The 14803-nt window shown below is 41.3% G+C and overlaps 1 protein-coding gene and 1 long non-coding RNA gene across 13 annotated transcripts in view; one reads left to right on the top strand and one right to left on the bottom strand.

Annotated features, from left to right (window-relative positions):
* Nucleotides 1-14803, bottom strand: part of LOC309647128 — a 467593-nt gene that overhangs the window by 210632 nt on the left and 242158 nt on the right. The window lies entirely within an intron of this gene.
* The window catches only part of CYRIB (CYFIP related Rac1 interactor B), a 151674-nt gene that overhangs the window by 63478 nt on the left and 73393 nt on the right, over nt 1-14803 (top strand). For 3 of the 12 annotated variants that reach the window (XM_082434088.1, XM_082434095.1, XM_082434094.1), the window contains exon 1: nt 1349-1486. The exons of 5 other annotated variants lie outside the window; for them this stretch is intronic. Coding sequence is in view for 1 of the 7 variants with exons in the window: in XM_082434085.1 (XP_082290211.1) it covers nt 1486 (1 nt within the window). In the remaining 6 variants the exon portion in view is untranslated. Of the gene's footprint in view, nt 1-1243; nt 1487-14803 lie in introns of those variants that run through there. 4 more of the 12 variants (XM_082434086.1, XM_082434085.1, XM_082434090.1 and 1 more) reach the window with 4 other exon arrangements.

Below are 14803 nucleotides of genomic sequence, written 5' to 3'. Positions count from 1 at the left end.
AAGGTTAAGGGCTGCCCTTCTATACTTGGGGCAAGGAGTGATTTCTTGGCTACGTGTGCTGAGGCCCAGATAGTTACTGGGATCTTACCCATTTGACTAGAACAAGGGTTCATAATCAAGGTTTCACAGATAGGCTTCCTGGATCCAAAAATCTCCTGAAATTGTGTGCAAATTTGTGTGCATATATGCATTTTCCTGGAGAGAAAAGCACATACTTTTATGGGATTTTCAGTAGGGCCCTTGACCCCAAAATGTTTAGAACCATTTACCTCCATAGTAACGATCTGCTCCGCAGTCACATTGAAAATACCCCTGGGAGAGGTAACGTTGTGATCGATTATACGTTAGTGTTAATGAAAAAATCTGAGAGTTTCATAACAGGATTAGGTTGAGCTAGCTAGATGGGATGTTCTGGTGTTGTAGGTAAAGAGGGAGCATTTATGCTCAGAGTGAAAAGGGAATTAGGGGAAAATGAAGAAGCTGCGCCCTCTGTCACATCCAACTTCTCTGTCCATCAGATATCTTTGCCCAGAGCAGACCCCAGAACATAGTCTCGTTTATCTGAAAGTGCTATGGGTAGCACCGTACAAGTCTCACGTGGCGCCTGATTTCTGTTCTCAGACTGATTATTTAACACCTCCCAAGGGCGTCTCCAGGATACCTTCGCAGGCGATACCTTCGCACCCCCAGTACCTCTCGGCTCTGGGGAGCCTGCCAAGCGTATCTGCCGTGTCTGGGAGTGTGAGGCTCAGTACCTGGCAGAGAGGGAAAGGCGTGCCCACCAGCCCAGCCATTCCACGCGTGGGGGAGTGATGGTATGTGACGACTTTGATGGGTTCAGCACAGAGCCCCGATCCGCGAGTCTCGAGTTCCAGTTTCTGCCATTTCTGAGTTCGCTGACCTGAGGCAGGTCACCGTCACCTCTGAACCTCAGCTTTCCATCTGTAAAACGAGACGGCTGCAAGACCCCGACTCACCCAGATGCCATCTTCGCGCGAAAGTGCTGCCCCTTTAAGGAGGGCGGGGGGAGCGGAGAAGGTGGCCGCGCCCCCTTCGTCTCCTAGCTGAGCCCTCCGGACCACCTGTCTTCGGCCTCGCCCCGCCCCCTTGGGGAGGGGCGGGGAAGGAGGGGCGGGGAAGGAAGGCTGAGGATTTACCTTACGGGGCGGGCGCGCGGCGCATGCGCACGGCCGGACAGGTCCGCGGCGCACTCACTTCCTGGCATTCCCCCCTCCCCCTCCTCGCCGTTACCCTGTACATCCGGGTCACTTGCCCTCCCAGCTCCGAACCGCCGCTACCGCCGCTGCCGCCGCCGCCTGGCTCGTCGCGGCTCCGCCACAGGGGCAGGTGCGGAGGGGCTCCCGGTCCGGCCGCCGCCGCTGCCCCGCTCCGGGCCCGGGGCTCCCCCTAGCGCCGCTGAGGAGCTGCCGTCGCGACTCGAGCGCGGAGGAGCGGGGCTGAGAGAGCCTGGAGGTTCGCGCGGAGAGTGAGTGATTTATTTTTACCATTTTCCACTCTTCCCTCACAGTCCTCGCTTTCCTGCTCCGCGCGCGACCCCATTTTGGCGGAGAGGCGGGTGCGGTGGGACCGGCGCCGGTGCGGGGCTTCCTCATCCTCTGGCGCGGGGGCCCGCCCCGGCGCTGCGGCTGCGTCTCCGCGGGCGCCCCCGGCCCCTTCCTCCGCGACCCGGGCCCCTGCGGCACTCATTCATTCGGATCTTCCTTTCTTCCGCCGCTTCCTTCCACTCGCACCTCCGCGCGCGTGCTTGCCGCCCCCTCCCACCCCCGAACCCTGCCGCCGCCCGTGACCTTTGGCTCCCCGGGTTCTTCCCCCCCCCCCCCGCGTCGACGTTCGCCCCCTACCCGCAGCTCCCACCGCCCTTTACTCCTAGCGGCCGCCTTCTCTCCTTCCCTCTCTCCCGGTGCTGGTCCCTAGTCCACACCCCCTTCTCCCTCGGACTCCGCCATGCCTCGCCCGGACACCCGGCCCTCCCGGTCACCCGCGTGGAAGTTGGTGCCCCCATCCCTTCCACCTGTGCGGCCAGACCGTCCACCTTAGGTACTGCGTTGACTTCACTTCGCAGCATTTAAAGTCCAGATTCTCAGTCCTAGGGTGTGGTCTTAGTGTGTTTCCAGAACACACATTTCTACTCTAATTACCCAAATCCATGACTGTCAAACTGTAATGGAAGTGGCAGTTGCTCTGTGTGTGTGTGTGTGTGTGTGTGTGTGTGTGTTGTCCGCATGGCTGTTCTGGGTCGTACCAAATATCTCCTTTCGCTCTTTCTCCCCCCCGCCCCGGAGAAGTATGTATCTATGATGGATTAATTTGCTCTGAATGTAAAATTTGGCGGAAGATTGTTACTCTTTCGATTCCTCCACGTTCCTTCCCGCGCGGTTCCGTGACTGATTTGCAACATTACCTGTTAATACTGTTTGTTGGTGAGACTTTTTCTCGGCTCATTTGTCAACATTAGTTACTGAGTGGCCCCCGGTGTGCCGAATGCTGATGAAATGCCTGAATTCGTGCAGTACCACAAAACGCCATTCTGGATAAGACAGATTTGGGGCATTTGTTTACACTTTTTTTCCCCCCTCCTGTGAATTTATTGAGCTTGCCATTTTTTTACTCCTTAATGTTTAATGTAGAGAATGAATATCAATTTATCAATTGTGTGTTCTTACAGTCTTGCCATTTGGAAGACTGGCATTCCAGAGGAGTGTTTTGAATAGCTGAAGGAATTTCAGTCACTTGGGTGTTCAGGGACTTATTGCAAATCATTTTAGACTAATATATCTCAAGAAAAATACACTGATCCATTTAATTCTTTAATTATACTTAATAGAAACAGAAGCTTTGTGTCTGAAACAACTTGATAATTGGGGCTTATTTGATAGCCTGCTTGTAAAGTGTTGCAGTTAACTAAAACTGCCTGATTCAGCGTTCATAAAATGAAATGACGGCACTTTTTTTTTTTTTTTAATGTGACATTCATAGTCCATAATGATGAACTCCAAGGAAGGTACTTAGTCCTCAAGTACACTTACCTGCGTATCAGTGTGATACAATTGCTATCAATATTAATAGCATTTTCCTAACAGCCCTTTCTTCTGGGGAGCTAGGTACTAAAAAGGTGGTTTGTTGGTTGTCCCCTTTCAGGTTTTGGATGACCACTTTAAGCACTAAGATTACTTAATTCAGAGTCAAGATTGCATTTTTTTGGCAGAGCAATATTGCTAGATAATATATTTTTAAAATTCCTTAAAACTTTAACAGTTATGTAGCTACTTGAGAGGAAACTCTCGTTTTGTAAAATGTAGGATATATAGTATGAACTCTAGATTATTTGATAATTGCATCGAGGCTAGATTTTTCTCTCCTAAGAAAATGGTTCATCAGAGGGAGGCATGATTAGTAATTGGTCCTAGTCGCTTCAGCAAAAATGCAATTTCAGTTGCTGAGTAAAACTAAGTGAATGTAGCTTATTTCTGATACGTTACAGGTGACATGTAACATCAAATTTAAGATTTATTTCTCTGAACTTTCCCCCCAAAATGGGTAAAAAATTATGTTAGTTAGTGTCACTCTTGAGATTACTTGACTCATTTGAAGTGGCCATTTACCTTTACTTAGTAAGTAATTGATTGAGCAGTAGAGAGGGATGCTTATTTCATTTAATCCTAGTCTCCATGGGGAAAATATTGTACTGTCACTTATATGAGGTTACTTAACTCATTAAGTATTGATGCACTCAACCGTTAGAGCCTATAATTTGCTCTTTCACTGTTCAAGGAAAACAAAATTATAAAATTTCAAAATATTTAATAATATTGTTAGTGGCTTGCCCACTCTTACTTTTGGTCTCTCCTTTTCTGTTACTACACCAGAGTTTAGCACAGTGCCTGCCTAGTGCACAGTGGATATGCAGTAAATGTTTTGACTAATTGAATGAATGGCAGGGTTGCAAAGAGTTTGACTCTAACATTGTTTTGTAATTGTGTGGCAAAAGTTTTGGAGAAAGATGTTGATTGCTCTCAGCTGCAGTTTTTTCAAGTAACTTGTACATTTTGAGGATTGCTATATTTGATTATTTTAAACTGCTTTGAAATCTTTGGGGAGAAAGTACAATAGACATTGGTTTGTGTTATACTTTAGTTCACTGAATGGATTTGTTCACTTAGAATGGGTATTTGATACATGTATCTTGTCAGCATTCATGAGCAGTGGTCAATTCAAATAATTTCTGTGCATTTAAAGTTTCTAAAAGTCAGCATAAAAATTCTTGAATGTGTGAGCTCATGTTATACTATGATCAGTTCACTAAATTAGGTTAATTTTTCAAGGAGCATTTTTTCATATAGTAGAAATGTAAGGAATAATCCAATAATGTGGCAATGGTTACTTAACATTTCAGTGGTGGTGGTGATAATGACATTATTAGTAACTAACACTTACCTAGTGTGTGCTTCTTGCCAGGCAGTGTTGTAAGACATTTAATCTTTACAACACCATAATGCTAATAGGTGTTAGTATTTACATTTTACAGGCTGGGAAACTAAGGTTAAGTAACAAAAGTGACACAACTACTAAGTGGTAGATCTGGGTCTTGGCTCTTAATTGTTACACAGTAATAGTGAACACCTCTGTGCCAAGTTCTCTGTACACATTAAGTTAGTTTTATGACAGCTGTGTAAGGTGTAGGTTAATTCCTAGTTAATTGTTAATTAACATTAGGAAAGTAAGGCTCAAACTGCTTAGGTAACTTGTCCAAGCACATGCCCAAGTAGGATGAGGAAGGCTGGCATTTAAACCCAGGCCTCTGTGACTTGTAGTCTTCCCTAAAATTCTGTTTCAAAGTACTAATTTGAGGTCCTGTATTTTATGTTATGTATTTAGAAGGCTTACTTAAAACAGCAGATCTCCAAACTTTTTCACCTGCCACACAGGATGGATAGTGTTCACTGTTCTTTACTCTCTGAGCACACACAGGATTATAATTTCCTGCTCGCTGGCTGTAGCTTCGCCCCTTTCACACTCATGCAAGTATATTGCAATGCAAATGAGTGACATTTGTAAAACTATTTAAACAAGGAAATCATTCTAAGAATTTTGATTCTTTTAACTGTACGCATTTCTTGTGACATGTGCCACTTCCTGATTGTGGTACCATGGGTGAAAATGGCTGTTTACAAAGACATTGGGTGATTTTGTTTAAAAAGAAGACCTAATGCAAAGATGTATTTTTGTAGCTATTTAATTTGAAAAGATGATGTTCTGTGGTACTATTCTGTGCAGCATTGTGAAGCTTTCAATCCTGTACAGTTATTTTCTGCCATGCAAGTAATCTCTGCTTGATGTATTCTAGTTGGTGCATTATGTCTGGTCTATGTTAAATTTAAACTGATAACACTTTTCACTGTGTCTACGTATACTGTGCCTAAAATCCTCCTCCCAGTTTTAAATTGGCATGTTCTCAGATAATCCAAATTACACTGACTACTAAGGTCAAACAGTTTGAGAAAACGCTGTGAAAAAAAAATTATGACATATTCCCAGATATTATTATTTGGGGGATTATTTATGCCATTTTTCTGTTCTAAGTGAGGGTAGTGGAGAATTGAAGGCGCTAATTTAAATGAAAACGGAGAATAACTAGTTCTTGAAGTGGACTTCTGTAGTTTGTTGACTTGTGCTCTTTTTTTTTTTTGGCCGTGCCGCATGGCTTGTGGGATCTGAGTTGCCAACTCAGGATCGAATCTGGGCCCTTGGCAGTGAAAGCGCGGAGTCCTAACCACTGGACCGCCAGGGAATTCTCAACTTGTCTTATTGATAGATTCTACTTGTAAAATTTTAGTATGTATGGACAAAAACATTGCATTTAAGCCCTGATTTGCTCTTGTCTGATAGTATTGTCAGATCTATAAGATAGGAATAATACTATCTCTGCTACGTGCCTCATAACACTCTTGTGAAATTTTTGTATTAATTTCAATGCAACATAATAGGGAAGGATGTGATGCATTTCTAAGTCGAATGTTCATTAAAATTCTTTTTTGGTTTTGGTCGTTTGTTTTCTTTGACACCTGGCACAATACCTGGTATATGATTGCCATTAATTACCCAAGTAGTTATTGAGCACATAAGCAGGGTTATATAACAGTGAATAAAATGTTAGTGGTCCCTTTTTTACAGCAGAAGAAAAGATAGAGAAAAATAGACAGTATGAATTTCGCAGGTACCTAATCTTATTTTATGAGTCAGGATAAATGCCCATGTTGTAATGCCATCTAAATTAAGATCTGAAGAGTGGACCATTAGTCAGTTGGGCAGAAGGGAGAATGCATGCGCATCGGAAGAAGGAGAGGCCAGAGCCTGGAGATTAGAGAAGTCCTGTGCATCTTAGAGACGGTTATTGGTTCTGTATGGCAGTAATACAGGTTATAAAGGAGGTGTGGGAAAGAGGTAGACAGTAAGTAAGCTGTAAGGCTGGCTGTCTGAGTCATGTTAACAAGTTCAAGTCAGTTTGGACTGAAGGCCAGGGGAAGCCATCATAGGACTTTAAAAGGGATGAGAGTGAAATACTCATTCGTCTTTTCAGAAGATTGTTCTGACAGCTGTTGGAGAATGGATTGAAGGTAAAGTAAGATTGAATACAGGCGAGCAAGTTAAAAGGCTGTTGCTAAAGTCCAGGAAAGAATTGATAGTGATCAGTACCCCTATTGACAATGGAGGGATGATGTTAAGTCTACAAGATTTGATGATTAACTGGATGTGGGCTCCATTGAACCCATAACTTTGTGTCCAGTGGTAGAGTAGAGGATGAATTTCCCCCAGAGGGCTCACTACCACTTTTTCATGTAAAGTTGAGATGTGGGGCTAAGGCAGTCCAGCTATATTTGCAAATATGCATTTTCAGTTGACTCTCCATATTGTTAGTCATTGAGTATGAGTTGATCCACCCCAAAGTAGGAATATCAGACTGGAACTTATGAGGCTTCCATGAGTTAGGCATTCAGTTTTAACAAGAGCCCAGTAGCAAGCTAATAGCTGCTTAACAAAAGGAGCATGCCTGATAGCTGTGTCAGGGAGGCAAGAGTCCAAACCCCAGGGGCACCTACAGGTGGCACCTTTGTCAGAGGCTCCAATCAGTAAAATCATGAGTCACAGAGACTTGTGACTAAAAATGGTTATGAGGGTTGTGGAGCCCCAAAGGTACTAGAATACTAGCACTTTTCTACATGCAGCCCTTCCTGATCGGGAGAATCCCCTCTGGGACATACAGGAAGGGGACAACCGTATACCACATAAGTTCCTACTATACATGAGGATGGATGTAGAAGCAACAACAAGAGGACATTGAATTGGCCCAAAGAGCCCCAGCAATAAGTCACTTCATTTCCCTTCCCTACTGTAAATCCTGCCCAAACCCTGTTAGCTGAATCTGATGTCCCTTCCTCTGTGGGACCAGATAGGAGGGTGTTTGTATCCAGGAGAGCCATAAAAGTTTGAGTCCCTCTCTAAAGTTTCCTGGACAGCTTCTCAGGGGTTTGTATGGCCTTCAGTCCTTCTTGGGGGTCAGGGAGACCTCAGCCCTATCCCTTATTATTTTTCTCTGTAAAGCAGAAGAGTTTGGGGATAGTAGTAGAGAGGGATAGAGAAGGAGGCAGGAGGGAGAGAGCAACTCTGTGCCAGGAATCAAGGCTTTGTATTCACTTTTGGTCATTCCCTTGTGATTCAGCCAAAAGAATTTCTAATACTTTTGGTCCGTCTAAAGCTCTATATTGTCAGCAAGGTCATCATTACTTACACAGTCTGTTTTAGCTTTGGGGACTCTTTGGCTCAGCAGTCACGGCTTTTCACCTGGAGACACAACGCTTGTTGCCCATCATCATGACACATCCCTTCCTCTGCCAGCCCAGGGGAGAATGAGTAACAGCCAAGTCACCATTTCAATGCCTGATTTTGATCCCACTTCTCACTGCGCTGTTTCCAAACATGAATTCAACTCCTTTCATTAACCGGACAGTGGGGATCCTTATTCCCACCTTCTGTCCACCCACCACCAGGATCACTCTCTGATTCCAGTGTGTCTTCTCATTTCCCAGAACTCTGACCTCAGGGGGCCTTTATTCTCTCTCTCCTAGGAAGTCATGGCTATGTCAGTATCCCATTCTTGTTGCCAAAACTGTCCAGAATCATGACGATCTGAGATCTTATCCTACTTTGAAGAGAATAAGTTTCCCTGCCACGTTTTCATGGATGCTGGTAGAAGACATGAGACTCCTGTGTAAGAGATGAAGGACAGTTTATTCCTCTCAGTAATAGTAGTAGCCAGAATATCAGCATTTGTAATGGTTTCCTGATTCTCAGGCACCCATAGTGGTCCATATTGGAGAGAAGCCCTGCGTTTAGGGAACCCAGATCTTTTGTAATGAGCAGTAAGCAAGTCTGTCCTTTGCTCTAGAGGGATACATTATACTGGACAGTAAGCATGTCCATCCTTTGCTCTAGAGGGAGCCACTGTCTTTATCTTTCAAGGCTGTATGCTGCACGGATGTCCTTGAAAATATAGTTCGAAGCAAAAGGCATTTGGTACCTCTGCTTGCAACATATTAACAAGACAGACCTATAGAGAATTGTTTCCCAGCATATGTAAATTACACTTCAATAAATCTGACTTTAAAAAGAAGCTGGCATATACTAAGAACACAATACGTATTACTATTGTTGTTCATGTCCTTGACTTGTTTTTGAGGGCAAACCTCTATGCAATGACTTCCGTGGAATTTTGGGATTAATTTTCTCCAAGGTAAGTTGCTAACCAATAACATTTACTCAAAAAGTAATGTCTAACATGTTCAGATGCCTTTTGATTTGAAAAAAAAAAACATATGTAGAATTTCAGGAACATTAAAGTGAAATATGAGAAAACCATCTTGGGTTGCAAGGAATGGGACCACTTTGCTTTTCTTTATATCAAACTACATTGCTCTACTTAGAATTCTGGCAAATTTTAAGAAACAAAACAATGTTAATTAAGTACAGTGTTTTTTTAAGTGAGGCTTCTTTTTCTCTAGATCTTGAGACAGTATAGATTTAGGGGAGAGGCTAGCATAGTTAGTTGGAGGGAGGTTTAAACTTGCAGTTTTTCATGTTTGTTTTGTTTTTTAAGGGGGTAGGGCTCCATTTTATCAACTTGCATTTTCTAAATCCTTCTTTCCAGTTATTTTCTGTAAACAATACTTATAGAAGTATTATTTTGAAAGCTGGCTTTACTTGCTGAAGATTATGTTTGAACTTCTTTTGACTTAAATATTTAATGTGTTCTGATATTAAGCAAATATATTTATCCAAGTTGTTTTTAAAGGTACAGAGAAGTCAGCTTCATTTATTCCATTCATTTGGCTTAAAGTGTACATGAATTTAGACTTGGAAATGTAAAATAATCTTCTAGTTATGGTGGCACTAGTGTTCAGTTGCTAGTGGGTAAAAGTAGGTTGATGCCTAAAAATGAAAGGCTGAAGCATTTTGGAAATAGTCTTTGATAAGTGGGACTTCCTATATTAAAATGTGAATATAATTAAACTAAAGCTTTTCTTTTTATTTATAGAACAGTATGTTGAAGCAATAGTCAAAATATGTAGCCTGGGGTTGGCAACCCTCTGAAATGGGTGTGCCTAAGTTCCATTATAGTATGTGTCATGGTGACAACTGGCCAGTGTTCTGTCTTTGGTATGTGTCACTGACCCCTTTTTAGTAGTCTATTAGCATATTTAATGTGTGCCTTTTACGAACTTCATTTTAGTTGATTTTCAGTGTTTTCTTTATAAGCAGCTTAAAAATAGTGTTATCTTGTTTTATTAAAATCAAATTTAACTTTTTAAACCATTCTCAGTTTGTCTAGTTTGGATAGGTAGATAGCTTATGCATTTAAATGATTTTTTAAAATGTTTAGGCACTTTGAAATTCTTCCTAGTTGAGGTATACAAGCAGAACTTTTTGTGAAGTCCTTTTACTGCCTCTGGTCTCTCAGACCCCTTCTAGGATTTTATTTGGGCCTCACAAGTGAAAAATGAAAGAACAGTTTTTTAAAAAGTATAACTAGTTTATGGTGTTACAGGAAACTGCTCTCAAGTCATAAAGTAGGGTTAAACAGGTGCTCTAAGACAGTTTATCCCAGGCACTTTTTTCCCCTTGTAGCAAGGTCACATTGCACATCAGGGCTTCTTAACTAATTCATTGTGCCTAAAATCTTTATATACACTCTTTTCCATCGTCTTCTGTAAAATGGGAACTGTAAGTTACCTTTTCATGAGTTAGTTGAGGTTTCTGGAAAAGACTGCTAGGAACTATTCATTACTTGAATAGTAGTGAATAGATTTAAATATTTAACATGTTCTGGTATTTCATAAATATACTTACCAAGCTATTTTCAAAAGTACCAAGAAGTCAGCTTCATTCATTACATTCATTTGGGTTAAAGCATATGTTGAATTTACCTTCAGTCCCCTTCTCTTTAGGTATGACCTTGCTGGATTCCTATCCAGAGAGTTCTGGAGCAGACTTTGGATAATTCTGCTTTCTTTTTTAGTCTCTGGTATAGGAATATACAAATATGTAATATCCATATGTGTGTGTTTGTCTTTATATAGCTTTATTCCTATTATAATCCTGTATAGCCAGATTATATAATTAATATAGAAGAAGCAGGTGACTTTTTTTTTTTTTTTAATCTTAGTAAAGATGCAGGGCTGTTAGCTAATTTGGTCAAACAGATGTACTCCCATGACTCTGAAGTACTGTACAGAAAAGTAGAAAGTAAAAATCACCTATAGTCCTGATAATGGAGATAAGTGTTACGTGTGCTATTATGATGTGCTATTTTAATGTATATTTTCTTTTAACACAGTTTTGTTGTATCACTGATTTTTAACTTTGGCATCTAGAAGAAACCAGTAATTCCGTCAATAAACATAACCGTGTGTTAACTTTTTTCCTGCTATTGTTTTAAAAACAATCTTACTGAAGTATACCTATCATAAAATTCACCCACTTTGTACAATACTATGATTTTTAGGAAATTTACTGAATTTGAAAATCTACTGAATTTACTGAATCATAATCCAGTTTTGAAACATTACCATCAACCCGATAAGTTCCCTGTTCCCTATTATACTTCATTTTCATCCCTACCCCCAGCCCCAGGTAACCACTTACAGTAGTTCCCCCTTATCTGTGGTTTCAGCCTGGTCAACCTGGGTCTGAAAATATTCTATGAAAAATTCCAGAAATAAACAATTCATAAGTTTTAAATTGTGTGCTGTTCTGAGTAGCATGATCAAATCTTGTGCCTGTTCCATTCCATCCTGCCTAGGATGTCAGTCATCCCTTTGTCCAGTATATCCTGCTCCTTAGTCACTGAGTGGCCATCTGGGTAATCAGATCGACTGTCATGGTTTCGCAGTGCTTCTGTTCAGGTAACCCTTCTTTAACTTAATAATGGCCCCAACTGCAAGAGTGGTGATGCTAGCAATTCGGATATGCCAAAGGGAAGCTGTTAAGTGCTTCCTTTAAGTGAAAAGGTGAAAGTTCTTGACTTAATAAGGAAAGAAAAAAAGTCGAATTCAGAGGTTGCTAAGATCTAAGGTAAAAGCAAATCTGTTTGTGAAATTGTGAAGAAGGAAAAAGAAACTTGTGCTTGTTTTGCTGTCACACCTCAAACTGCAGAAGTTATGGCCACAGTGTATAAGTGCTTAGTTACGATGGAGAAAGTGTTAAATTTGTACAATAAGATATTGTGAGACCACATTCACGTAGCTTTTATTAAAGTAAGTTGTTATGATTGTTTTATTTTATTATTAATTGTTGTTAATCTCTTACTGTGCCTAACATAAATTAAACTTTATCATAAGTATGTATGTATAGGGAAAAACATAGTATATATAGGCAATTGAAAATCTGTGTATAACTTTACAGTCTGCCCTCTGTATCTGCAGTTCTGCATTCTCAGGTTCAGCCAACCTCATCATGTAGTACTTACTCTATTGCATATTTATTGAAAAAAAGTCCACGTGTAAGTGGACCTGTGCAGTTCAAACCCATGTTATTCAGGGGTCAAGTGTACACCAATAATTCGTTCCTTTTTATTGCTGAGTAGTATTCCATTATATGGATATACTGCATTTTGTTTATCCATTTACCAGTTGATGGACATTTGGATTGTCTCTTTTTAAAAAATATTTATTTATTTATTTATTTGGCTGTGTCGGGTCTTAGTTGTGGTGCGCGGGCTGTTCGTTGTGCCACGCGGGCTTCCTTCTAGTTGTGGTGCTCAGGCTTAGTAGTTGCAGCACTCGGGCTCTGTAGTTGTGGCACACGGGCTCAGTAGTTGCAGCGTGCAGGCTTCATTGCCACGTTGCATGTGGGATCTTAGTTCCCTGACCAGGGATCGAACCCGTGTCACCTGAATTGGAAGGTGGATTCTTAACCACTGGACCACCAGGAAAGTCCCTGTTTCTACTTTTTGGCTATTGAGAATTATGCTTCTTTGAACATTTGTGCAGCCATATGTTTTCACGTCTTTTGGGTAGATGCCTAGGAAAGGAATTGCTGGGTCATGGTAAATTTATGTTTAATTTTTTAAAAACCTGCTATTGTCCAGACTACCATATGAGGATTTCAGTTTCTCCAAATCCTCCCAACACTTGTCATTGTCTTTTTGGATTATAACAATTTTATTTTATTTATTTATTTAGTTATTTTTATAAATTTATTTATTTTATTTTTGGCTGCGTTGGGTCTTCATTGCTGCACACGGGCTTTCTCTAGTTGCGGTGAGCGGGGGCTACTCTTCGTTGCGGTGCACGGGCTTCTCATTGCAGTGGCTTCTCTTGTTGTGGAGCACGGGCTCTAGGCACGTAATCTTTAGTAGTTGTGGCATGCGGGCTCAGTAGTTGTGGCTCGCGGGCTCTAGAGCGGAGGCTCAGTAGTTGTGGCGAATGGGCTTAGTTGCTCCACGGCATGTGGGATCTTCCCGGACCAGGGCTTGAACCTGTGTCCCCTGCATTGGCAGGCGGATTCTTAACCACCGCACCACCAGGGAAGTCCCTGAATTATGACAGTTTTAGTTGGTGTGAAGTGATACATTACTGTGGTTTGAATTTACACTTCCTTAATGACTAATGACGCTGAATATCTTTTAGAGCCATTTTTATATCTTTTTTGGTGAAATGTTTTTCAAATCTTTTGCCCATTTTTTATTGGGTTGTCTATTTCTGAGTCATAAGAGTACTTTTATATAGTCTGGATCCAAGTTCCTTATTAGATACATGATTTGCAAATATTTTCTCCCAGTCAATGGCTTGTCTTTTTATTTTCTTTATTTTTTAAAAATTTATTTATTTATTTATTTATTTATTTATTTATGGCTGTGTTGGGTCTTCGTTTCTGTGCGCGGGCTTTCTCTAGTTGCGGCAAGTGGGGGCCACTCTTCATCGCGGTGCGCGGGCCTCTCACTATCGCGGTCTCTCTTGTTGTGGAGCACAGGCTCCAGACGCGCAGGCTCAGTAGTGTGGCTCACGGGCCTAGTTGCTCCGTGGCATGTGGGATCTTCCCAGACCAGGGCCCGAACCCGTGTCCCCCGCATTAGCAGGCAGACTCTCAACCACTGCACCACCAGGGAAGCCCCCTTTTTATTTTCTTAATGGTCTCTTTTGAGTTGCAGGGTTTTTGAATTCTGATGGAGTCTAGTTTATCTTTTTTTCTTTTGTGTTTAGGATCGTGTTTTTGGTGCTGTGTCCAAGAAATCTGTGCCCAACTCAGGGTCCTGAGATTTACTCCTATGTTTCCTTCTAAAAGTTTTATAGTTTTAGCTCTTACATTTAGGCCTTTGATACATTTTTAATTAACTTTTGTATATAGTGTGAGGTAAAATCTAAGTTCATCTTTTTGTATATCAATATCCAGGTGTCTCAGCACCATTTGTTGAAAGAGACTGTCCTTTTCCCTATTGAATTGCCTTCGTATTTTTGATTGATATTGATTGTTGATAATCAATTGACCGTAGATATATGGGTTTATTTCTGGACTCTCATTTCTGTTTCGTTGGTCTACATGTCTTTCGTTCTGCCAGTACCATGTACTTTGATTACTGTTGCTTTTCATACCATATTGTAATAATGCAAATAGCATTCTTCTTTTCTTGTAAAAATATATACTCATATTCATAAAAGTTGAAACAATATAGAAAAGTAAAAGAAGAAAGCAAAAATCACCATCTAAGTAGTCACTGTTTTGGTGAACATGTTTCCAGACGTCTCTGCACATATATGCATGTTGTATGAGTGCGCACACACCCTCCACAGTTATACATAAAGACACGTCAGTATTTGCCCACGCTCCTTGTTCCTGTGTACTTTTTGAGTGAATGCATCTATTGTCAGCTTTAAGAGAGAACTGATTGTTTTTCTTTCTTCGGGTGCTTTTGTAATTCTGTGAGTTTTTACTGACACAAACTTGTGAGAAGAGTGAAGATTCTTTGGACTGAGAACTGTGAGTGCTGTTTTCTTGGTAGCATGTTAAAAGGAATTTATTTCTCACTTCATCTGCTGAAAGATGGCTTTAAAACAAAATTTTAAATGTGTGCTCTGTGAATGGATGGCAAATTATGTGTGAAACTTTAACAAAATTAATCCCCAAATCCAGTTTTAAACATTTAAAGTTTTGGGACTTCCCTGGTAGTGCAGTGGTTAAGAATCTGCCTGCCAAATCAGGGGACACGGGTTTGAGCCCTGGTCCGGGAAGA

The sequence above is a fragment of the Balaenoptera physalus genome, assembly GCF_965194825.1.
Source record: "Balaenoptera physalus genome assembly, chromosome: 17".
NCBI classification, from domain to species: Eukaryota; Metazoa; Chordata; class Mammalia; order Artiodactyla; family Balaenopteridae; genus Balaenoptera; species Balaenoptera physalus.
This window is presented reverse-complemented; position numbering and strand designations above follow the sequence as displayed.